General features: G+C 53.7%; 1 protein-coding gene across 4 annotated transcripts; it reads right to left on the reverse strand.

Moving 5' to 3' along the window:
• PTPA (protein phosphatase 2 phosphatase activator) lies at nucleotides 1-25,134 on the reverse strand. Of its 4 annotated transcripts, XM_082327599.1 has the most exons (11): nucleotides 24,707-25,134; nucleotides 23,650-23,941; nucleotides 22,113-22,213; nucleotides 20,616-20,702; nucleotides 15,265-15,390; nucleotides 14,473-14,590; nucleotides 12,824-12,923; nucleotides 11,528-11,652; nucleotides 10,917-11,017; nucleotides 6,209-6,316; nucleotides 1-508 (listed from the first exon to the last, which is right to left on the reverse strand). In XM_082327599.1, the coding sequence occupies exons 3-11, from the start codon at nucleotides 22,170-22,172 to the stop codon at nucleotides 434-436; spliced, it is 900 nt and encodes a 299-aa protein (XP_082183725.1). In that variant the 5' UTR covers nucleotides 22,173-22,213; nucleotides 23,650-23,941; nucleotides 24,707-25,134; the 3' UTR covers nucleotides 1-433. The 4 variants fall into 4 exon arrangements, with proteins under 4 accessions (XP_082183725.1, XP_082183723.1, XP_082183724.1 ...); XM_082327597.1 differs by lacking the exon at nucleotides 23,650-23,941; XM_082327598.1 differs by lacking the exon at nucleotides 24,707-25,134 and having other exon boundaries at nucleotides 23,650-24,498.
• Nucleotides 25,135-25,144: the final 10 nt, after the last annotated feature.

The raw sequence follows: 25,144 nt of genomic DNA on the forward strand, positions 1-25,144 counted from the left end.
TGAAATTCAAAAGGGAAATTGCAGTTACCACTGCCCAACACATACACACGTGCCTTCCTCCCCTCCACACCCCCTTCCTCCTGGGAAGGGAAGCAGAGGGCCTTTGCTGCGAGGCAGCCCCTACTCAAACCCCATTCACACGCCCAGAGCCGTACACAGCAGTCGCGCTGCCCGTGGACGCAGCGGAGCGGAGAAGCACAGCCCCGGCTTGGTCGCTGGCGAGACATCCCCATGCTGGGGACGTGCAGGAGGAGCCGCTCCGGGTCCCGTCTCCCGTGCAAGGCCGGCGAGTGCTTTGGGTCTGCGGTTGCCGATGAGGATGTGCAGGAATGAATGGGCTGTGTGTAACGGGCAAGGTGATGAGGAGGGGGTGAGGGGAGGAGGAAGAGCGCCGTGCTACGCCTCCGCTGCCTCGACTCCTCCCGCGGCCTCCTTAGGACGTCACAGGCTGGATGGGGAGCAGGCTGCCGAACTTAAAGTGCTGGATCACAGGAAACTTCTCCAGGCACTGCAGGAGGGGAGATAAAGAGGGGTGAATTCAGGAGACGTTTCCACCTTACGCACGCAGCCAGAGGTACATCCTGCCTGCGGGGTCAGGAGGCAGCGAGCTTGGGGCCACTCGGCTCAGCTGCAGGCAGAGGGATCAGTTCCATGTCTCCCCGCCACATTCCCATCGGGCTCCTCAGCCCAGTAACACTTCATAACCCCATCTCCCCTTCCCTTCAGCCAGGGCCTTTCGCTTGCTGAAATTCAGGCCTGGAGCACGAGCAGAAGAGGCATGTCTATGTCAGCAGCTTTCTCTCCCACTGTCTCTTGTTGCTTGAGCTGATCTCTTTGAGCTTCACCCTACAAACCCTCCGAGAACTGCAGAAACTCCGCGGGGAAGAGGCTCTCCCTCCCCAGGATGGTGCCCACACCCTGGGTTCAAGCTCCTGCAGCCACAAGGCGCTACCCAAACTGCATTCTGGATGCTCAGGTCTTCAATAGACAAGTGCCAGTGATTTTGCTGCCATAGTTTAAGACGCGACCCTATTCCCAACGACCCCTTGCCCCTGAAATTCCCACCCCCCATTGCAGAGTAAGGCTAGAAGGAGCGTGGATCACAGATCAGTCACACATGTCCGCTATGAGGCAGCTCAGCTCAGAGCTGCTTCCTCCAGCTAAGACCAGGCTCCGCGCAGGGAGCGCCGGGGCACAGCCCCTTCTGCTCACCATCATGCCAGGGCAGGAAGGCCAGTGACTGTGGTCAATAACCACGTCAAAATTTGCCAGCACTCGCGTGGCAGAGCCACTCAGAGCTCTGGTTTTTTGAGTCATTGCAGACTCAGGCTGCCCAAAACTCAGAGAGCGCGGAGGAGACTCACCTCCAGACGCACAAACCTCAGCAGTGCGTGTACACCAACCCAGCAGCCGCATCTACGCTAACATCACCCGCGTTAGCTGTGAGTGGTTGTGCTAAACAAGGGCCGTAGATCACCTCGCTGTGCTGCAATGGGGACTCACCTACCAGGGCGCTTGGGGGCACGGCTAGTGAGATGGTGGCCACCTCCTCGCTGCAGGCAAAGGGGCAAGTTCTTCCCTCCCTAAACAGCACAATATGAAGAGGAGAAAAGAAACCCAAGTGCCCTGTGTCTTGGGAGGAGAGTCTTTCCCCTGTACCCAGGCATCGGTCTGCTGATGGGAGTCTTATCCTCCAGGATACGTGAAGTAGATACAACCAAAGTGCAGCAGCTACCAACCAACAGGAGTCCACCAAGTCCCAGCAACTCCTTGGCACAAACAGCATCCGCTCAGAGCCAGGGTGGAGGGGATGCTGCACTAGGCAGGTGCCCAGCTCCCCACAAGCTGCAGACCCAGCAGCAGGAGGGTGTCAATGCCACACCGGCTCCTGCCTGCGACCAGCAGCCTCCCAGGCAGATCTTGGGGCCAAGATGCACAGCTCGTTCCTCCGGGCATTTTTTCAAAGCCCAGTTCCTTCCTACCAAAGGGAGGCAAGAGCCATGCCGTAGTTACGACTCTCCTTTCCGTAGCAAGGAGTCCTGTGCTCTCCATAGGGCTGAGCTGAACCCGCTGCAGCAGGGGAGATCCCAGCTCTGGGGACGGGAAGGAAGCGGTGTGCTGCAGACAGCTCTTCACCCCAAGGCAGGGCACAGGCAGAGGCAGGCAGCCTGCCCGCATGCTGTCATCATGGGCAAGCAGGATTTGTGCTCAGAAGCCCAGGCCTATGGTAATCCCTTTGGAGCCAGAGGTCAGACAATTGGTTCCAGCACAACTGGACTGCTCGCAAGCACTCTGGAGCCAAAGCAAGTTTGGAGGTGGTGAAAGTAGAGCACGGCTGTATCCGCTCCTGGGGAATATTAGCCACACAGAAAATCACAAGCCTCCATGCCAAGGCACCAAGGAGAAAGAAGTCCTGTGACCATCAGGGCATATCACTTTCAGAGCTTCCTAATGTGTGGGACGCTCAGAGCTGCTGCCATCTCCCAGCACAACCACTTAGACAAACCCTCAGAGGAAGCAGTGCCGGACAGCAGTGACGCGAGGGAAGAACCGAGAGAAATGAATATTGAAGATGTTGACAGCTAGAAAGGTCATCCCAACTAGCTCCAAGGAGTCCCATGTAAGACCAGACTGGTTTGGGCTCTGAATGAGGAGACTTTACCACCAGTAGGAAGAACGGGTATCCGTTCCACTAAACACATTGCCAGCCCAAGAAGAGACAAGCAGAGAAACTAGGACTAGCACAAATTTACTGGATTATTAGAGGCACCAAGAGACAGGACCCTCCTTGCAGCACTTGTGGGTGAAACTTAGCCAACACTAGCTCAATGGAGGGGACAGGCTTATTTTCTTCTTGCCATCATCTTGATCACGCTGAAGACCTGCTCGGGACTCAACTAGGGAGTAGAAACATGCTTTGGGTCCAACCTTTAAAGATGGAACTGGGACTAGATTAGTTACAATGGAAAGTATTTCCCGACTGACTGCAGCAGAGAAGGAAAGGTCAGGAGACTCAAAAGCAGGCTCAGGGGAAAAACATCAAGGCTGCTGCTTTAACCACACTCTATTCTGACGACTTCACTCACCTTTGATGGAGAGAATAAGAAAAGCCCTTGTACTTCGAAGCAAACACATCTTCACCCATTATATTTATATTATAAATAGACACATTTGAGATTTCACAAACACCCAGAGCTGAAGACACATTGTCTTCAGTCCACTGCCCATCCATGGGCCCTGCAGCAAGCACCCTGGAGCACCTGGACCCACACTAGAGCTCCCAGCCACAAGGACGCACCTGAGCTTTCTGTCGGCTGGTTACAGTCATCCCCTCCCGTAGAGGGGACAGAGCAGAGACAAAGCATCCAGAGTGGTTTTAAATGAACCCGGTCTGGGGACTGCTCCGCTCCTGCCAAGTGAGAGCAGGTTGTGAGTGAGCATTTGATCTCTCCTGGTCTGCTTGTAGCAAGTGAACCCTTCACCCTGCTGCTGCCTCCACTCAAAACCCGCTCACGGACAGCGCTGCCCGGCACCGAGCACTTCTCAGCCACCCCAGACGTGTTAAGGAGCCGGAGTCTCCATCCAAGTCTCTGATTTCACCTGATCTAATTGCAACGGGTGATCGGAGGGGCAGGGAAAAGGGAGGGGGAAAAAAAAAAAAAAAGGAAATCTTGCTCTCACCGTAGCCAGTCAGACAGAAAGCAACACCACAACCCCAAACCTTCCCTCTCTCTGCTATCACACGCCCTGAGCTCTGCCACAGAAGCTGCCTGCCTTGAGCTGGACAAAGACCCATGTCAGCACGTGGGGGCTGTTGGCTCATTTATCTTCTGCTAATGTTGGCAGTGGCTAATTGGAGAAAGACCACAAGGGTGAAGGCAACACATCTGGGAACGTCAAGCAAAAACTTGCTCCAGGAGCCAGCAGCAAACAGACAAGATCTTCAACGGTGACTGTGGGTGCCTAGCCTGAAACACCCAGAAGGATTCAGTTTTCAAAGGACGAAGGCTCAGCGATTCCTGAACATTGTGTCCTTCCCAGAAAATCAGTCAAAGAGATCCTCTAGTTGCAAATGTTGGTAAAAGCTGCACGGCCAAGCACACCGTAACTGAAAGCTCTGTCTGGCCACACTGACATGTCCGTGCTCCTCTCATCTCCCAAGCCAGGCAGGAGCCAGCAGCGGGGTGGGAGACTCCCCACAGCAGATATAAAGAACCGGTGAGGACTCCTCAGCAGGAGTCCCCTCTCCTCCGCCCATCCAGGTGAACACAGGCACCGTGCAGTGCCAGGAGAGGACACTGCCACATGGCGACCACGTGCTTAGGAATAGTGCTTTAAGATCTACAAATGTCCTTTGAGGAAAAAAACTAAATGTAAAGCACTTTGGTTGACTCAATGTTTTCTACACCTTAGCCTAAATTTGTGTCTTTACTCTTCCTAGCAGCTTTTGCATTCTCCCCCCTGACACAGCTACATCTCTAGATATTGCCAGAAACCCACCAGTACTGGATCTGGCATTTCCACACAGAATGTCATCTGCTATTCAAAATAGACTGAGACCTCCAGGAAAGACCATGTCTTAGGTGCACCTAAAAGAGCCAAAGAATCTCCCAGTCTCTAGAGGATCGCCGGGCTGCGCTGTCCCCAGCAGGCCAGGTAGATCTGCCAGCCCACAGCGGCCCCGTGACATCCGTGGACACGCAGACTGCACCGCGGGCACGTCACTGCCAAGCTCCTCCAGCCATGTACGTGGTGCATGAGGTGGGAGCAACCACAGGGCACAGGGCATGTGGGGCACCCAGCAGGAGCACCCGAACAGCACGGGGCAGGTAGGATGCCAGGGGAGTATCCAAACAGTGTGAGAAGGAACTGGTCCAAAGGAAAGGAAGGACCAAGGCTCTTAAGGCAGCAGCAGATCACGCTCAGGCTCTAGGTTTTAGGGGACCCACGTTTCACTTTAATAGCGCTCCCAGCACCGGGGTCTTCCCTCCAGCTCCCCCCCAGCTCTCACACCAGAGCCTCCAGCTCAGCGTTTCCCAGCAGGCAGCATCTCCAGCCCCCATGACGGAGCTGGGAGGGGGGACAGTCCCGAAGGGGCAGCCCAGGGGCACCCCTCCAAGGAGCAGCCAGCGGAGGGGGTTGACCCCCAGCCTCGCTTCTCCTCTTTGGAGGCTGGGAGGAAAGCTGAGCTGGGGGCGGAAGGAGCCAGCGGGCCTGGGAGTGACACCTCGCAGATTAGAGAGGTATGTGGCCTGGAACCTAAACACAGGATGTGCAGTGCAGAGGAAAGGCTGGGGGAGGGAACCAGCCGAGTTCGGCACAGTTAACCCCTTTGTGCGCTGGGCCTGAGCGGAGCGAGCCTCTGCCACATGTCCCAGCAACAGGAGCGTGGCTGAGACCACAGGGTATAGGATTAACTCCTTCAAGCCCCGCCAGTCTCCCTGGGTGCACCAGGGAGCTGCGCCATCCCTGCTCCGCCATCCCTGCTCCTCCAACAGTGACTGCCTGCAGAGCCGGCACGGTCCCATCCTTCCCAGCAAGAGATGCCGCCTGTCGGTTGTTCCCTCCGGAGGCCCAGATGTCGCGGTTCCTGTCCTGCTTCCTCAAGCTCAGGGTTAGCTTGAGCAGGAAGGAGAGATAAGAGAGAGCCAAAACTGCCCGGTTCCCCAGGTCAGGGTTCGCCAGGAAAGCCTGCTGGGGCAGCGCCAGCAGAGCCCCGGTGGGTGGAGGGCTGCCAAGCCAGGGAGTAGCTGTGGCCTCGCCGGTCGGGCACACTGCACGGACAGGACTTGTAGTGAGGGGATATCAGTAGGAAGCATTCAGCCTGCTCTGGGGCTCCTGAAACATGGGATGATAATTTAAACTAAGTCTCCTCCAGCTGGTAAAATAGCAGTGCGGGGACCAGAAGGACGAGCAGGTCAAGACATCGGCCCTAATTTGGAGACCTGCAACTGGCTCTATGGGAAGACAAGAAATGGCAAAAGTCATGTCTGCAAGGAATGGCCATTTTGGGATTGGCTTTGGGGCAAACACTAGATGGGCAGGAGCCTCCTTCTAGCCAGCAGCACCTGAACTGCCAAGGGCTCCCAAACCACATCCAGCACAGGGCCCCCATCCAAGGAGCAGCAGAAGAGAAGAGCTGACCCACAGTGAAGTGGAAGGGAGAAGGCGTGTGGCCAAGCAGCCTCCCCCTGCCCATGGCGCTCACCTCTGCCTTGTACATACGGATGAGGCCCTGGTTGACCTTGGACCAGGAGGGCACGGCGCTGATGTTCCAGAGCTGGTTGGAGTGCTCGGCAAAGGGGCCAGTCTTCATCTGAAAGAGACCCGAGCGCAGGGCTGAGGGAGCCGGGCCAGCCAGGAAGCTCGTGAACCAGCAGTGACTCATGCTCACACTCTCTCCAAGCAAACATTCCCACCAAGCCCTGTGACCCACACACTAGCCACCTCACTGTGCCTTCCCTCCCTCCCTCCGAGCTCCCTCCTGCTGCGGCCACATCACATGAAACCGTAGCAATCCAGCTCCCCCCTTTCCTGATAAAATTAAACCTTTTCCTGCCACGCTTTCCTAATCAGACCTCCCTCCGCACACCTCCCTTTTAATGACTGCATTAAAAAAGCCCCACGTAAGTCCCGTTCTCCCCGCCAGTAGAGCTTGGCTCAACCCTGTTCCTATTCTACCCAGAAACCTCCCAGTGCAGCACTGCTGGGCTTTCCAAGAAAATGACTCATTCCCCATTCAGATCAACAACAAGCAGCAGCGACAACCGCCGCTGCCTTCCCTGAATACAGAGGGCAGCGCAGGCTGGCAGCAGCTCCGGTGTCCGCAGCCCACTCCACACCTGCCTCTAGCAGAGGCTCTGGGGGGAGGCAGGAGCAGAGGGGACATGCTCCAGTCCCGCTCTCCAAACCAGCTCCAGAGCTGCGAGTCGCTAGCTTGCAGCAGATGCTTTAATTTTTTTTATGTTTTTTTTTTATACTCCAGTGTTTCTCCGCCCAGGGTGAGGGGTTTGGAGGAGGGAGGGCAGGGGGGAAAGCTGCAATCAGGGACAGTTGCATGTAGATTCCCTGGGCAGTTGTCTCTCCTTCTCCTCCGTGAACAAAAACAGACCCTCGGGGAGAAAAAGAAATACAACGCAGCCACTCTGACTGAGCGAAGTTCCCATGACATCAGAAACCACAAGGCCGAAGCTCACGCTAAAAAGGAGCGTGGGGAGAGAGGAATCTCTTGGACTCTTGTTCTCGACTCAGGGCTCGAACAACTAAGCCCTTCCCTCCATGCACGCACAGGCCTGGAGCGAGGGTGGGAAAAGAGCCTCCAAAACCACCTCTCTGCCTACTGTAAAAGCAAGCACGGCCGATCAATCTGCTTTGGGAAATTGCTGCTGCCCTTCTGCATGGTCTGTGTGGCACCAGCCTGCAGCAGAGAAAGAAAGAGAGAGGGAAAGGGTGGGGGGAAACCCAAAAAACCCCACTGCTTGGAGGACAACGCGTTTCAATCCCGCTGACCCCGGGGCTGGAGCACCGGGGGAAGCGGGTCTGTAGTTTTGCCCGCTGGGAGAGCGCAGACGCATCCCTGCTTCCCCTCGGCGGTTCTCGTGAGCTGGGGGATGACGGATGAGCCGCTCAGCCGTTCCTGCTCCCCTCTGCCGTGCGTGCTTTCCTTGCGGATACAAGATGAAACGCACAGATACACAAAGCACAGTGTTAGCCGACAGAGCCAGCGCGTTATTAAGCGCGAGGATTTGGCACCGGCGGGCACCCGAGTTAAAGGCTGCCGGGGAGCTCAGCGCCAGGCTGTTCGCTCAAAGCATCCCCCCCGTATGGGAGACTTGGCTGCATGCGTTTTGCCCCCAAACCTTCCTCCAGCGTCGCCGCCCTTCGCAGGGCACAGCTTGCATCACCCACCACCACCGCGCTTTGCTTCTCCCCCCTTCCCAAACCGGAGCGAGCACGCTGGGGAGCGCGGAGGAGGCGAGCGTGGCTGGCCGGCCCCGCGCTCACGCCTGGGGCTGTGCAAGCGCCCGGCACGGCCACCACCGCAGCCCTCCTCACCCAGGGCGCCCGGCGAGAGACGGCTTGGCTACGGTTTCAAACTGGGGAGGGAAAAATAAAGGGAATGAGGGGGGAACAACAACAACAAAAAAAATCATCTCCCTCCAGCCACAAAGGGCGAAGAGGGAGAGCTGGGGGGGAGAGTGAGAGGCAGCGAGTGCGCTGCAGTCCCGCAGTGACCCCAGGGGAACGGAGTGAGTCAGAGCAGCCATATTGAGCAGGAAATTACTCACAGACGCGGCGTTCCTGCCTCTCGGTTCCCAAGAGAATCGGCCTTTTGTAAATGGTTCCTCTGTCAGTGCCGGGGGGAGGGGGACGGCTGAGGCCGTGCTTTCCTGTCAGCTCCTTCCCTTCCAGCAGAAACCCGAGCCCTCCCTTCCCAAACCTCCAAATTTAGAAGCCAGATTGAAGCTGAAATTCCTGCTGCCTGCCCTGGGCCCTTGGAGGAGCATCTGGGCGATCGCACTGATCCACCGCAAGAGCCGGGGCACACCCGGCACCCCTCTTCTGCACAAACACACACAGCCCTGCCATCGCTGCCGTCCACAGCCCCTAGCGTGGCAGGCACCGCAGAGATGCTCCCAAACCCTCCTCATCCTCGCACCTACGGGTACCACACGCACCCTGCGGGACACTTTGGCAGGCAAGGCAGAAGCAGGGGAAAAACATCAAGTCCCAGCTGGCTCTGTAAACCTCGCTCTACTCAAGAACCACGCGTTCAGGTCCAAAACCCCCCCGTAGATTTCCCAACAACAGGCCAGCTCGTGCAAGGCTCACTGCCGTGCCTGTGCGCCGTGCAGGGTGGTGCTGCCGTAAGGAGGATGCCTCGGTGGGTTCAGCATGGACATCACCTCGCTGCTACTTTAAGAGCCTGAGGTTTAAATATACACGTGGCAAACACCACGACAGCGTATATTCATATTCCTGAAACATCACCCAGGGACTGAGAAAAATATCTGCTCAAGAGAATATTCTTTCATTTGAAAGAAAACAACCTACCTCGGTTGTAGCTTGCTGAAACAAAACCTGCTCTCATGTCGATAAGATGTACCAGACCTGCTATGGGAACTGTTGCGGTATTTGCTATGTGTTTAACACCTTTAAAGAAGAGCTGTTTCCATTTGACGAGCTCAGAAGAAAATAATATCGTTCATTTATTAAAGTCTTTAGTCCCTTCTATCTTTTTCCCTGCTATTTTGTTTTGTTGTTGATTTTGGAGAGAAAGCATTTGGAGGGCACTCGAGGCTGCTTCAGCCCCCCCTAGTGGCAGTAACAGCCTTCCCAGGCATTTGGGAGAGAAAAAACGAATTTTAAAAGCAAAATCTTTACAAAAAGGAAACGGTGCCTGCATGAAGATGGATTGAAAATACCACGCATTTGACAATCCAGGCTGTTGCCATGCCTTAGCGGCTCACGCCAGCAGGACCCGAGAGGAGGGCTCCCTGCCACCAGGTGGCACTGAGGAACGGAGCAGAAACACGGAATTCCACAATTCTCAACAAATGTGTGGAAAAAGAAGTGGTATCACTTATTTTACAAGCCTACTAAAAAGCTAACTTTCTGCAGGCAAAAGCAGAGTGACCTGAAGAAGCAGTATGGTGCTATGTATTTTTAACTCTACGTGTCATCTGTGCACTGCAGAGTTTTCTACACACCTGTCAAGAGATGCATGTTTTTATGTTTTTACCAGGTTAGTGCACTGTCTGAATATTACAGAGGCCCAAATTAAACTAAATCTTAGAGCATCTTGGCTCCTGCTTTCCTGTCCTCATCTTGATCTCTTCCACCGGCGCCTCTTTACTACCCGTGCCATAATTTATCTCTGCATTAAGAGTTAAACCCTGTGAGGTGCTAAGTATCAACAAACCCTACCAGATTCAGCAGGATTTGACACAGCACCTCCTGGGGTTTGGGCCAAAGGCTCCTATGAAAATTTCCTACATGAAAGGCTAAGTTCATATTCTGTAACCTCCCTTCTCATCTAGTCACTAAATTAGAGGGGTGAGGAAGGGAGAAAAGTGAACAGAACAAAGGGGAAGAACCACACTCTGTCCTTCAAAATTAATCCCATCAACTCTCTCTCGCCAGAGACAAGAAATCCCTCACCACAGAGCGCATGTGGTTCTTGCTCTCCCTGCCCAGACCGTGCAGCGAGGGGGACGGCAGAAACACGGCCAGGTCATCCACTGCAGCTGAGGACAGAAAACCTTGAGCTCCCTCATTGAGAAACACCGCCCACGGTTGGCAACACGTGGAGTATCACCAGTCCCTCACCCAAGGGCCATAGGGTGCTCGAGCAGAAACATGATCCTGATAGCATTGCCAGCTGGGTGAACCTCAGCACCATCTCTGCTCTGGATCGTTTGCAAATAAGGAGCATTTAATGGGCAACTCTTTTGGTAGCATCTGGAGGAGACCAAGCTGCATGGAGGTTTGGGAGCCTGCCCTAAGCAAGGGGAGGCCCAGGGCTTGCCAGGCAGCACCCAACGGCTGGAGGGAAGGGAGGTTATCTTGGCAAGCCCAGTTGTTTTGCAGGTCCTACTTCATCTTCCTAGCATGCACCAGTCTTCTCCATCCAAGTTCCCACTCACTGATCCAAGTGATGATCCAAAGTTATTTGTTTGCTCTTGTTAGAGCTCCCTTCAACTGCAATCCACAGCCCATCTAGCTTAATTGTACTTTCCTCTCAACATCCCTGTCTCAACTCATTCAAAGAGACCACCTCAGACATGCAACAATGGTTCACCCGCACAGTTCCACGAGAGCAAACAAACAAGCAAAGAAGGAAGAGAAAACCACAGCCAGAGCCAATACCTAATGTCAAGAGAACTTCGCTGTGGGACAAACCTTCCAGTCCTCACCTCTGTAATGAAGAGGATGCACTCCAGGAACATGAAGTCCTTATGGTTTTCGTTTACCACTTTCTCATCAACAAAGTGTCGAGGCTCCAGATTTGGATGGTCTAAAAAGAGTAAGAGACAATAGGAAGTAACCTGTACGGCACACCCTTTCTGAGACCAAGTTCAGCCAGGTCTTGTCCTGCCCCTCTTCCAGAAGAAACAGGATCCTCCCATCAGAGCTCTTCAGAAGTCAGCACAGAGCTGCTCCTTTCCATCTCATCTCCCACTCCAATGCCTCAGCAGTGAGAGCACCTGGTAAATTCCCCAGGGCATAAAATGTGTTTTCTAGCACCAAAACCAAGGCTCTCCTTTTAAAAAGCTTGTAGTCATTGCAATAAAGACAGAGGTACCATACGAGGAAGCCTTCCATCTCCCAACCTAAGCAACTAGCTTTATTCGGAAAGCTGAGGGAAAAAAAAAAAAAATCCAAGCTCCAAGCAAACTCTTCTGCTGTATAACCCACAAATTTGACATATTTGAACTTAAAAGTCAGTCCCAAGCCCCATCGTCTTTGCAACCTAGACAGATGGGGCAGGGGGCAGGCTGGGACACGAGAACATTTTTATTAGTACCTATCAGCTGGGAACTGCCCCATATGAAAGGTAGAAATTGGAAGTCATCCAAGCCCCACACGCCCTGGCTGCCAGCAGGTTCCATCCTGTAGGTCTTCTGAAGTTTTCGCATCACTTCTAGGTACCTGAGACCAAAGAGAGAAGGAAGGGTTAAGATAAGGCCGTCTGTCTTCATTGACTTATATGAGGACAAGAACAACCAGTTTGGAGAAGGACACAACTTCATCACTTACAAGCAGGACCCCCACATACAGCACGGTACGTAGAATATATATCCAGCTCCTTTGCCACAGAAAGCAGCCTGACGGTAGGTATGGTAGCAAATAGCAGCAACTTTTAAAAATTGGGGTTTTTTACACCAAATTCACTAAGAAAGCAAGTAGCAGAGGTTTACTTTATCTGCAGTGTCTTATATTGGTGCAGATTTTTCCCCACCCCCGCTGTTATTTGAAAACATTGATATTTCACTCTCCTTCAACAGCTTCCAAAAGAGCTCAGAAAGCTTTCCACCTTATAGCAACCTCTACTTCCACTTTTCAGGTGGAAAATTAAAGCTGGAAGTACTATTGAAGGAAACTGTTTCCATGCCACCAAACAGTGATACAGCTGGGAATAGATCTCTGGACTCCAAACACCCATTCCACCAGTTTCATCACTACCAACTCTACCTCCTGGGCTGGAAACACATCTAGCGGAGCAGTGGAGGCCTGCCAGTTTCATAGATTTTTTTTTTTTTAATGCCTGAAGAGATGTTAGATCCTCTGATCAGATATTCCTGTCTAGCAGAAAGCACAGAGCTTCACTCACTTACCTCTGCAGAGCTGAATAATTTGTGCTCAACCAAAGTAACTTTCCAGAAAGACACTCAGCCTCTGACAGACAAGGTGCTATCACCCCTTTGGAGGTAGTTATAATGGGTCACTGTACAGTCCATTAAATAGTACATCTGCCTCCTAATGTTGTCTAAATTTGTCTTCAGTTTTCCCATTCAGCCCTTTTCCCTAGGCCAGCAAGCCCTTCAGCACTCACATTCTCTAATTATGTACACGTCTTTGTAGAAGGCCCTTGATTTGCCCAGTTCACACCCCAGGAGGAGACGACTCTTACAATTTCTCACCAAATGGGTGCGGATGAGTGGAAGAAAGGGGGCACAATCAGCCCAGACTACAGGATGAGTCTGGTGTACAGAACAGGCAGTAACACCTCATGCATCTCGCACAGCTAGAAGTGGACACTGCCAGGGATCTGCCCCCAAACAGCCCAATGCTTCCAGCCCTTCTCCTTCGATGACCTCACCTGTTAAATACTTTAAAGACGATGGCCATCTGGTCATCCACTCGGAGCACACCGATTTTGCAGAGGCAGCAGAGAAAGGCAGCAAACGCAGCTTCGTGCCCTGGAGTTAAAAGACATGAAGAGATGTTACACTGGTGTCTCTGGTCCCCAGGACAACCTTTCTGTGGGCACCACAACGGCTCTTCAGAAATCACAGCAGTCACATTCACCGGGTGAAGAGCCCCACCCAGCTGTCCCTAAGGTGCTACCTCATCCTATTAATGACACGAGCTGAGACTATTTCATCCCCACACAGCACCCACTCAAAGTATACCTTCTAGACATTGATTATTAACTCTGAGAAAAAGAAAAGTTCTTGAGGAAAAGCAGCTCCAACACTGGGCGTGCTGGGAGCAAGGCAGGGCCTTTCCCAGGAGCTGGGTACAGCAGGGGAAGTGGAGCGCCACAGAGTTGTCTGCTTGGGTGATGCGGGAGAACCTTACATCTGCAAATAAAGAGATTTCCTCCCGCTTCAAAAATATCCGTGTCGGAAGGATGCAGATCCCATGATGCTGCCGGGAACAGTCCGTCCCAGAAGGTACTGGGATCTCAGGCTGAGCCTCTGCAGCTTGGTCCTCCAGCTAACAGCAAGGAAAAGAAACAACCAGCAAAACCAGAGCACTGTCTTTTAGTGGAAGGGACCACAGAATAAGGGGGGGTACAAAACCAGCAGCTCCACACCATGAAGAAGTGCAGCTCCCAGTGTAGGAACAAAGTGCACCTATGGTCAAGCCACTGTGAGCTAGGACATGGGCCACTGGCTTGGGACACACAGGAGGGGAGGAAGGCTGAATTTCCTTCCCTGAGCTGACAAAACCCCAGCCAGCGGGTGCCTTTCCAAAGACAACATCTCCCCCTGGTGCCGGCGAGCCGCAGCTCTCCTGGCAAGCACTGCTCAGCCTCCAGCTCTTCACCCTTTTACCCACGTCCTCCTCTTCTCCCTGCCCAGGTCCAAAGTCGTGTTTCCTTGCACCCACAGTGTCTTGCTCTCCTGCCTTTTGGTGGGGACACTCCTCAGCACACCACCTGCCCTCCAGACAGAGGTGCAGAGCACGTAGAAGATTCTAGATTTAAGTCTAACTGAAGCCAGTGTAGTTACTCCAACCTGCAATTCAGTGTCAGGTGCAAAATGCTTCTACATTCAGATTTCAAAGCCCCTCTGTAAGCAGCGATGTCACTTCTAGGGAGCATCAGACCTCAAGCCACCTCCCACTGAACACAGACTTGGTTCCCATTCTAGTTCCGATTCAAGTAATTATATTTTGTCCCTCTAAACTGCCTACTGCAGATCAGCCATGCAGGACTGCTGTATGCAGTAAAGCAGCTCCTACAGCTTATCCCAGAATGGCTTGCACAGCTTGGTTCACATTTTCTCGGGCGAGACATGAAAAGGGTGTCAGAGCTCTAGCACAGCCCTGCTCCCAGCCCCAGCTCTCTTAGTCATAGCCCACACTGAACGTAGGGGTGAGAAGGCCCTAGAAGGAAGGTGTTTGTATCAAGCTGGCACTAAAAAACAGTGGCAATAATGTATTTAAATAAATGCAGCACCAGGCTCCAAAGGGTCACCGCCCGAGGCAGTCAAGTCTCACCCAGCACGCATGCCCAGGTACCTGTGCCATAGTCAATGCGGGTGGAGTTCCCCACGGATTCCTTCAGGTACACGGCCACTTCTGGCGCAGCGTCAGCCAAATGCTTGGGGATCACTGTTGCCACCAACTTTTCTGCTTCCTGAAAGACACAAAAGACTCCCTTGAGTGAGTGCAGATTGGTCACAGTCCCCAGGAGCAAGTCACCCTCTCTGCTCAGACACTGGTGCAGAGTGGGAGCTGCAATGGTGCACTCCTACAATGGCCAGAGCCAGCACGACAGGAGCAAATTCTCCTTCACCATCCAAGTACATCAACCCAGTTACCCACTGAGTCATCTCCAGGACAAAAGCATTAATAGAGCAGCAGACCAGCTGCAAGCTCATTGCTGCCGGGACTGTGCCCGTGCCACCTCCAGAGCTCGGTGCAGGGCAAGTGCTCTGAGTTGAAGGAAGCCGAACAGTTTCACAGCCTTCCTCTGATTTTGTGTGTCACCCATCAGCTAGCAGACACAGTGGGCAGTTACAAAGCAAAGGAGTTCCTTGGGCTTGGAGGGCCCTCATGGACCATCCAGGACTTGGAGACCCAGCCAAGAGCATTTACATGGACCATATGTTCTCATAAGAGGAGAAGACAGCACCAGATCAGGGGTAAGTAATGCATTTCAAGAGGTGGATCCTTCACAGCTTATCTGAGCAATTCCTCTGTAGGCTGCTTGGCTGCCACACAAAGACGGGACCATTCTGCTAGCCCTGCTGGGCACACTGCCCTTCTGTAGGAGCTGCACGTAACACCACATGTGAAAGACATGCTCACCTGATCTAGTTTGGCATACCAGGTCCTGAAGGCTTTGTTCCCAAAGCGAGAAGGTTGATCCACTGGCGGGGTTTCATCGATCCATCTGTCAAGGGTGTTCAGAAGAGCCACCAGCTTTTCAATGGGCTACAAAGAAGATGAGGGGTCACGGTGACATAAAACAGAGCAGTCCCTCAGGCTCCAACATCTCTGCCCTGGATTGGAGTCATTAAAGCCCACACCATCCTTCCCAAGGGTGGCAAGTGGAAACGGGACGCGCCAACACTCCCCAAAATGCAGAGGGGCCGGGAAAACCATCCTTCCCCTCAGAAGATCAGTCCAGTACAAAGCCCAGCCTGAGGCAGGCTCTCCAGTCGCCCACACAGTCTTTCATCAGCTGTAGCAGCACTATGCTCTAAAACCTCTGGGAGAAGAGCTACAGCAAGCTCCTAGCTGTAGGGCATACAGGACTGAGAAGCAGGGAAGTGCTACACAATTCAGGGATCTCTAACACAAAACTCAGGCTCTGCATCTTGAGGGTCCTGCGTTCCCCACGGGATCCAGCACAGCCCTTACCATATATCCTCACCAGTGGCTGATGATGTGATCTTAGAGGCCCTTCTCAAGGCCTCTAATCTTTGTCCTGAAGTGTCTCTTAGGAGCCAGGATTAGCAGTGATGGTGTTAGCGTTTGTACAGCACCCAGTGCAGCAGGGCCTAATTGCAAGTCAGCCTTCGCAGCTTGATTCCTGTTGCTTCAAACGCATACCAGCCAGACTGCTACAGCAGCTCCAGCCCAGGGATACCCAATCCACATGGCAAAATACAACCCACCCAGGGGAAGAGGCAGCCTGGTTTGCCCATCAGTGGTCTCATCAGAGCAAGCACGAGAAGCTCTTGGCTCTCAGAGAAACGTCTCAATACAAACCCAAAGCTGATGGGAAGACAAATGCAACAGCAAGACAACAGAGCCATCTTTCTTACACCTAGTGCTGGAAGGAGAAAGCAAGGAGCCTGGGTAGGGTGTATGAGAGTGACTGGAGGAGGCACTGCTGTGGCCATCAAGGAAAAGAAGAGAGGTGCAACAGGCGACACAGCACGATGTCTCAAGCTGTACTGTTAGGACCAGGGCTGGCCAATGCACACAGTCCCCACCCTGCCTTGTCCGTACAGCTGGGGAACAGCTACACCCCATGCACCAAGAGGCAGCACTGTCAGCAGCACTTTAAGCAGCTCCAGTTTTAGGAGGCTCTGCTGACAACTGGTCAAGCCTGCCAGAGGCTCTGGGATTCTCCTCACCCGACTCCAAGCAGCTGGAGAGCCGTCAGCCGCCACAGCAGCTGGCCAGGCCCCGGGCAATGTAGGCTCCTCTGTCTCGAGAGGGGACTCCTTCAAGGGGACAAAGGACAGAAGAAGCAGCGGCTGGTTTGACTTTGCTGGAGGCATCGACCGTGTGAAGCCGGCTGGTCTCCTGGGCTGTGGTTCAATTCTTCACACTGCCTGCCGGGAGGACGAGGAAACAGCCGAGCCCAGCAAGTTTCTAGCCCTTGAAGCGCCACTCGAAGGGGGTGTGTGAAGAGACAGGCATGGCAGGGCCGTGCTGCCGCTGAACCAGCTGCGGATCACTCCCCGTGCCCTCCACTCCCAGGAGGAAGGGTCCCATGGCAGAGACAGCCTCCTGCAGACAGCGGCTCCTCAGGAGCAGAGGACATGGTGGGATCAGCCAGCGGGAAGCGGGATCAGGCACAGGATCCACCCACCCCAGAGGACCTTGACGCTTGGCCACTGAGCCAGGCTAAAGGCTGGGATAGAGGACAAGACTTGAGCACACCAGGAACACAAAAGGCCCAAGTGCCAAGGGACACGGCGGGCCAGAAGCCCTGGGTGCCCTGGTGAGGCTGCAAGCTGTGGCCACTAACAGGCCAGTGCCCCCGATTCGCGTGGACCGAGGCAGCGCGACCCTCTCTGCTTCAGCTCCCTGCTGCCCAAAGCGCTGCAGAAACCTGGCGTCTCCCCACCGCACCGGGCCAGGTTTGGACTCAGCTCTACTCCTTCCTGGCTATTGCATTCCCCTCCAATTAAGCAACAGCGTCCCCAGCACTGGGTTGCATTAAATAATTAAATCGTACTGGTGATTTATCCGCCGGCACCAGCAGCTCATTACGAGCAGCTACCGTATTTCAAACCCCTCTCAGCGAGCACTCAGTGCTGCCTGGATAAATGGCTGGCAAGGACCGGCTCCTTCCCCCTCCCCAGATCTGCCCGCAGGCCTTGGGGAGCGCAAGAGTCGAACCTCCCCTTCCCCACTCGCTTGCTTTAAAGGGATTAAAAAGCCCAGCCCCACTGAACACGGGAGAGCAGGACCCAGCTGCTGGCTCAGCCATGCCAATAAATAATTAAAGAGATGCGGCTCGTTTTGGGCTTAAGGCCCTTTGAAAAGGGGGTTACTAAAAGAAGCAGCTTCCCATTGTCCAGCAGAGGAAACTTGTGCATCCAGGGCTGACCCCAGCGGGGGAGAAGGAGGGGAAGAGCAGAGCTTACGGGAACACAACCATCAGCACCACTGCAGCCTTGTTTTGCCTGGCTGGGTTTTTAAGCTCTATTTTTGCTTTACCTTTCCAGCGATCAAAGCAAGGGCAGCCTCCCCCCCGCTCTTCTTGGTCTTCTCATTGTGCTGATTTTGCATCCCCTTGACCCTGAGTCTGCCACCGGTCCCAAAGGCAAACCACAGAGCCTCCTACAGAGCAGAGACCTGTCAGCATCTCTCAAGAGCGGGGGCCAGGCAGAAGGAGGTGCTGAGAAGGCACCATGGCAGCCAAAGCTGCCCGCGGGGACCAAGCCTGCCCCTGTGGGCTCCTCGGGCCCTGTCAGAGGGGGGAGCTGCTAAAATTGGGGAATTTGCCGCTTCCCGCACTTCCCTCCTGGAACCACAGTGAGCCACAAGGCCAGCCAGTTTCCCCCAGTGCAACTGGCTGTTTGAAGGGAAGGTCTGCGCCACGCATGGCCAAAATTAACCTCTTCCTTGCTGCACTACTGCTCTGATCAAAGTCACAGCTTTGAAAAACTGCTCCAGGCTGCAGCCCCAGCAGTCGCTGCACGGATCCCCATGTGAAAAGCACTCCCTCCAGGAGAGGAATGCAGGTCACAGCCTATCAGTCATACAACCTTGTGCCAGACATAGTGTCTACACCAGAGTCCTGAACAACAGCTCAGCTATCACAACTTGTCAGATGCCTCCAGCAAAACCCCAGACAGCTCCATGCCATTTTTCAGTAAGAGCAGAGCAAGCTCAGCAAGTCTCAGAAGGGGCTCAGCCCCCAAAGGATCCAGCTCTCACTCCAGCAGACAGTTTGGTATCGACACACGCTACTCTGGAAACCATTAAGCTGTCTCTTTCAAAGCAGAGCAGACCATACTTTCTTTTTTTTCCACTGGTATTGCTATACCAGTAAGTCGTGGAGAGGATACGCATTCAGCAGAAAGGATTCCAGGAGGTCATTTGCCAAAGGAAGGCGTCCCCAGCATTTGATCAGGGAGGAAGATGGGACAGCACAAAAGCACATCAGCAGCAGGTACGGCAAAAGAGAAGAAAGCAGAGCAGAGATGCAAGCAGAGGCCACAAGGGGCTGAGCCTTTAAAAGCACAGATAAGCAGTTTGATCTACAAACGAACCCGCGTGAACAGGCAACCTCATCAACAAGGCAACCCTGGGGATGCTCCACCTGTGCCTCAAGCCACAGGCTTCTGCTCTCCTCAGCGCGACGGGAATGAGACACGTTCCCTGCCACTTCCCAAGCAGTCAGGATCATGTCTCTTGTTCGTCACCTGGACTGGGACTGCAGATGGAAAACATTAAGTCCAAGAGGGATCTGCGGCACGGACACAGCCCTGATACAGCATTTCCTAGATAGCTGACAGCTCAAAGGGGTTGGCAGAAAAGGGGTTTTTTTCCCCCTTTTGTTTTGCTCATTTTTAATGCATTGTTTCCCTAGAACTGCTCTGTGAACGGTTGGGAATGAGCGAGATGGTAACAAAGACAAAACTCAAAGGTGAAATGCAAAGGGTGGAAAGCAAGAGCAGCATTTGACAGCAGTTTCTACTGAATTGAAGGAACAAAAGGTGGACACAAAGCCTGTTAGGGAGGGACTCATTATCCCTGATCCCCCCCATGAACTACAAGCAAGTTTCTCATTCACACACTGGCTCCTAGAAAGGAAGGCTGGACTTAACATGCCTGCTTCAAACACAAATCACTGGGTTAAACATCATCATAGGCTGCCTTCCCACACCAGGATGAAGCTATAAACACACAGGGCCCAGTCTGCTTCCCATTCTGCCTACATCTTTTTAGACTATTCCCAGCTTTCTTGCCCAGCCGTGATAAGTTTGAACAGTAAAAATGTACCCAAGAATCTCCTCATTGCAATGCAGAACAAGGGAGGGGGATCCAGCGTGCGACACAGAAGCAAAGTTGGTGGCCAACACATGTTCTGCAGATCACGGCAGCACCCAGAGACCTCAGGCCAGCACTGAGCATGGCTGAGGCCAGGCAGTTAACACCACTGAGGGTGCCTGCCCTTCCCCTCTGGCTCCAAACGATCTCGCCGTGCCCTGATAAGGTGAATAGGCATTAAAACCACGGCAGCAGACAGAACCAGGCGACAGTCACATTAATACAACAGGAAAAATAGGTCATTTCTGCTCAATACCTCGGAAGGGGCAATCCTGCCCCACAGGCTAAACCTACCTGCTCAGCCCAGCCCTCCTGCGTGCTCCGCAGCCCCCCGTAGCCCTCAGCACAACCCTTGGTGAGGCAAGTCCACTCAGTGACATGCCTTGAGCTCACACGCTGTCAAACCAGACCTTGCACAGCTCAGCTACAGCGTGGGCCAAGGAGATCGGCGCTGTTAACACAGTCTGAGCAACAAGGCCAGGGACAGCAAGACAAGTGACTTGCCCAAGGTCCCACAGAAAGGCCAGTGGGAGAACAGGAATGGTACAGACATCTCAGCCTTTTGCCTGCAACCAGGAGGGAATACCACATCTTCAAAACATCACTGGTTGACGCCAGGCTGTGAAAAGAGGGTCAAAACATGTCCCTTCATCATCCTCCTTTTCACCACCAGCTTCTGTCCACTTGTAACTTGCTTGATTTCCCATCCAGCGAGCACACACAGAGCCTCTGCCTCCTCGGGGAAGGATTGCAGGCTGACATTTGCATCCCCAAGGATAACCCAACCGCATTTATTCTTCCTGGCTCCCAGATAAGCTGCCAACTCATTCCTCACCTAGGAAATATTCACTGTAGAGCCAAAAAAAAAAAAAAAAAAAGGCAGAAAAGGAGAAACAAGGAGATCCAAACTCTTCTCCTACCTCTGAAACTTTATATTCGCAGGTCAGCTTCTTGCCCCTGACACCTTCATTCAGAGTGAGGATGAAGCCCATGTAATCTGCGTATGCCTGCAAACACATCCGAGAGAGCAGGGAGTCAGTGAATACCCACAGTGTGTCTGAACAAGCAACGCGGCACAGGAGCACTCCTGCACACCAAGGGAACCTTTCCCAACACACAACGCTGCTTTCCTGGAGACACCCAGGGTGCAGGGCTTGCCGTGAGGTTACTGCTATTTTTGGCAGACATCAGAGGGAGATGGCGATTGCACTAAGAACTCTGCGTTGCTGTGAAAATTACAGAGAGGAGAATCCTAAAAATGCTCGCACTGTCCCCGAAATCATTCCCTCAGCTCCCTGCCTCCCATCAGGTCTAATTCAAATTCCTCAGCTTTGCAGAGTCTCAGTTGTGCCTAGACATTCTGCTCTGCACTGCTTCTCCCAGACCTGCGCCGTTATCTCCCCTTTCCTCCTTCTACTCTTCTCCCATGTTCACGCATGATGGAGGAGTGGGAGACAGCCCAGGCTCCTCACTGCTCTTCTCTTTAAATTTGCTGCTTTTGAAGCATCAGAGCTGCAGAGCTGCACTGGATATAAGTCTTTGAAAACACCAGACTAACATACCGCCACCTCTCCCTCCTTGGGCCCCTCTTGCACAGAAATCCTGACCAGGAGCAAGTCCTTAAACCCAGGAGATTTAACAAAGGAAGCTGCACTCAGAGGTTTGCTTGAGACGTGGCTATAACTTAAGCTTGTCTTAAGACATCACAGATCAGTCATCAAGTGAGAACTTGCTCCTAAGAGGTGGGACAAGTCTGGGCTAACACACCAATCCCTCAAAGGCAGAGAGGGGAGAGCCTGCCTGTTCCACCAGCTCCACACACTGTAAACAAAAATTATCCAGGAAATTGAAGGTCTCGGCTCTGGAGCCCTTTCCAGGTAGGAAGGCCCCAGGAATCAACCCACCCTGGTGCTTAGAGGCCAGGCAGCAGGACCTGCACCTATTACCCCTGCTCACAATGGAACAACAGTAATAACAAAGAGTCAGTAAACAAGATTACAATGCCTGTTTCTCCATCTGTACAGTAATTGTACAGATCAAGCTGAGTTCAAACAGCACTGGGTAAATCCAGTTTTGATATAATGTACAGGCTAGGTAGGATGAAATAGTTACCAGCTTCTCGTCTAGCGTGTTGGGAGGGAGTAGTAATAATTTTTAAGCATCTCTGGTCTCCCTCAATCTCTGGGCTCTCCCTGGCTCACTCCTTTCTCGAAGCATTTGGCTGCCAGACTCCACACCTCACTGCCAAGTTGTTTTCCTACAAACAGGCAGTGACTCTTCTGCTTTAAAACACAAATCAATTAATTTCCCATTACTTGCCCAAACCTGCTTTACCTCATGGCTGTTCCCAGACCAGACCTGGCTGCCACTGAAGCATAATAAGCACTTACCAGTTTTCCCTGACCCCAGAGCCATACCTGAGAGCGCTTCCACTTGGCCATGTCGGAAACCATGTTTATCTCCTTTTTGGGGATCATGAAGTTCTGCTGGAGGGGAGGAGCCACCTCCTCAGAGGAGCCTGGGAGATGCAAAAAAAGAGGTAAAATAGAGGCAGTGGAGAGGAAGAAATCCTCTATCTTCCTTTCTTAAAAATCAACATTCATTTCTCAGGAGACAGAAAGCAAACAAATCCATCCCAGCTTGCGCCATTATCTCACCAAGTCCTCCTCACCAAACAATATCCTCCCGATCCCCGGGTAATATACTCCTAAGGATACTGCAAGGCTTCAGAAAGTGGCTTTATGTTTGTTTTCACCACTAAAGATGCTTTTCCCATCTGGACAGAGAGGCTGGTGTAGGAGATAACAAAGACAACATCCAGCTAGTTTAATTATTTCTGTCTAATGAAGACAAGCCGCAGGTCATGCTGAAGCACTGAGCTGTCCTAACAAACCAACTGTGCCTTGGTTTTAGGGTGTTAAGCCTGAACTGCATTCCTCTAAAAAGGACAACTCCTGCAAAGACAAAGCTGGAGCAATTCAATAGATGGCAGTCCAGAGCCGCAGCCGCCTGCCCAGGCAGTGCAGGGGCTTGGAGGATGCCAGGACACAGCCTCTTCCAGGTGGAAGCTATGAAGATCATTTAATTTTAAAGCTCTCTCAGAGCCCAGGTTGTAATATTTAATGCAAACGCAAGTTGTTAATGCATTAGAGGGGCTCTTTTCCCTGCCATCCGAACCAAGGACCCAACCCTGCTGTAAGCGTGAGCCCTGCCCCACGCGCTCCAGAGCTCTGCTCTCAGCTGGCAGCCCCGCCGCGGGACACAGCGGAGCCAGAAATCCTCCATGAGCTTAGAGGTAATTTGCATTATGCTCCTGTAAGTGCAACTTTTAATAGCAAGTGGCAGTGCAGCAGACCACTGTTAAGGAAACTGGGTGCTAATGTGAATTTATGAATTCTGTTAGAGTCACCCAGTTCACCTTTTTAATCCTAGAAAATCTGAAGGCATTTGCTCAGCACCAGCCACCCTGGCAACACTTCAGTGACTGCTCTCCACACTACGGCAAGTTCAGGCACCGGCTCCCTAACAAACACCACCAAACTCCAACTCCTTAAAATATTATTAGCTGCATTTACACAGAAAATACTACCCAGAAGCATCAGCAGCCTTTTCTGCAGCAGAGCAGTGCTGTCTAGCAGGCAGAGCAAGGAAAAAGGAATCCAAAGTCCCAGGAACCACCCAGAGTCTGCTACAGACTTGTCACATAACCTTAGAAAGTCATTTAACTTCTCTGCTTTTCAAGTTCCCCATCTACAGAACAGATGCAGTTTCATCACCTGCCTCGGGTGTTACGGCATTTGGTTCATTCCCGCACCTAAGTTACAGTAAAACTTCCAGATACAAGCACGAGAGGAACAACGCGCAAGGAATTCAAATGAAAGACACACGTGCCTCTCTCCTGAAAATTCAGCACACGACTCACAGTGACTAGCATCATAATGATGGAGCTCTTACTTTAAAAGAACTTATAACATGAAAACAATGAAAAACTCCAGAGCAGTGGTGTAAAAAGGCAAACGCTGACTTGTCCATTAATGCAGATGATACATAAAGACCAGAGATGCGGCCAGGGCAGTGGCCCGGACCGGGGGGATCCGGGCGTTAGCCCAACCTCTGCCTCATCACAGATCTTCTTTCATCTCTTTGCATTTCTTTCTCAGCCATCACTTCTTCTGACACACACACTTTGTGCGTTTCCTCTTGGGGAGGAGGCCACAGCTGCTCAAGGAAGGAAACGCAGCAAGGGCTGCAGGGGTTACAATATTATAAAACGAACAGACAAGCACAAGTCCAAACCCAATGATGTGATGGAGACAGGAGCACAACGGGTTGGTTTCGTGATGAGAGGCAACTCGGACAAAGGAGACGCTTTCAGTCTTACTCTCGTGGTGTGGGGAGGGGAAATCAAACTCAGAGACGGGACCTTCTCCACCGGCAGACAGCACCCGTCTCAGCACGGGGAAACGGAGTCACCAAAAACGGGCTACAGAGGACAGGGAGCCCCGACTCCCGCTGCTCCGGCAGCCTAAATCCCGGCCGCCTTGCCCCTGGGACGCGCAGGACGGGCCCCCACCCTGCCAGCCCTCACCGGACAGAGGCTCCCCCGGCCCCGACCCCCGCTGTGGGGTGCGGATCCCTCGGGCAGCGCCGTCTCGGGGCGGGGGGGATCAGGCCCCGACGCTGCCGGCAGCTCACGGCCCCGCAGGCCTCGGCCCGGAGATGCCGGGGCTCCCCGCCCCACCTGCCCGAGGGTCAGGGGGCTCCAGGGCCCCTTCGTAGCCTCAGCAAAGCCTCGTCCCACCTCACCCCACCACAGCCCGGGGCGCTCGCTGCCGTCGCCCCCCCCCCCGCCCCGCAGCCTGAGGCCCGGCGCCCCCGGCCCAAGGACCCCCCCATGCAGCGTGCGGCCCAGCGGCCCGCACCCCGGCCCCGAGGACACCCCCGAACGGCCCCGAGCGCAGCCCCCAGCCCAGAAGGCCCCGGAGCCGCCCCCGGCCCGGCCGCCCCTCACCTGCCCGCCGCTCGCTCTCTGCCATCTTCCCGGAGCCCGGCCGCCACCGCTGCCACCCCTCACCTCTCACCTCCGGACACGCCGAAGCCGCCGGCGGCCATCTTTGAGCAGGGCACGTCGCCCGGCCCCGTCGCTCCCGGGGCCATCAGCCGGTGGCGTAGCCCCTCCCGGCCACCGTCGTGGCCCCCGCCGCCATGTTTGTGCGGGGCACGGCCTCCTCTGCCCACACAGGACGGCGGGGCGGCCATGTTTCTGCGGGGCGCTGCGGCGCCGCGAGGAGTGGGTGTGCGCGGACCGGAGACGAGGCGCGCCCGGGCGAGCAGGAGGACTCTTCTCAGCGACTCCCGGAGAAGGCAGCTGACAGAGGAGCCGCATCCCCGCTCCGACACCGGCCGCGGCCCTCCCTCCCCTCACAGCGGGACCCTGCCCTTCCCCAAG

The sequence above is a fragment of the Platalea leucorodia genome (genome assembly GCF_965183815.1).
Source record: "Platalea leucorodia genome assembly, chromosome: 15".
In the NCBI taxonomy this organism is placed as follows: Eukaryota; Metazoa; Chordata; class Aves; order Pelecaniformes; family Threskiornithidae; genus Platalea; species Platalea leucorodia.

Excerpts from the sequence above, each read along its gene's own strand:
- PTPA (XM_082327597.1), bottom strand. The coding sequence starts at position 24,731 with ATGGCAGAGAGCGAGCGGCGGGCAG. Across the intron at positions 15,391-20,615 it reads GCGAATATAAAGTTTCAGAG|CCCATTGAAAAGCTGGTGGC; the intron begins GTAGGAGAAGAG and ends TCTTCTTTGTAG. Across the intron at positions 6,317-10,916 it reads GCATCCTCTTCATTACAGAG|ATGAAGACTGGCCCCTTTGC; the intron begins GTGAGGACTGGA and ends GGTCTCTTTCAG.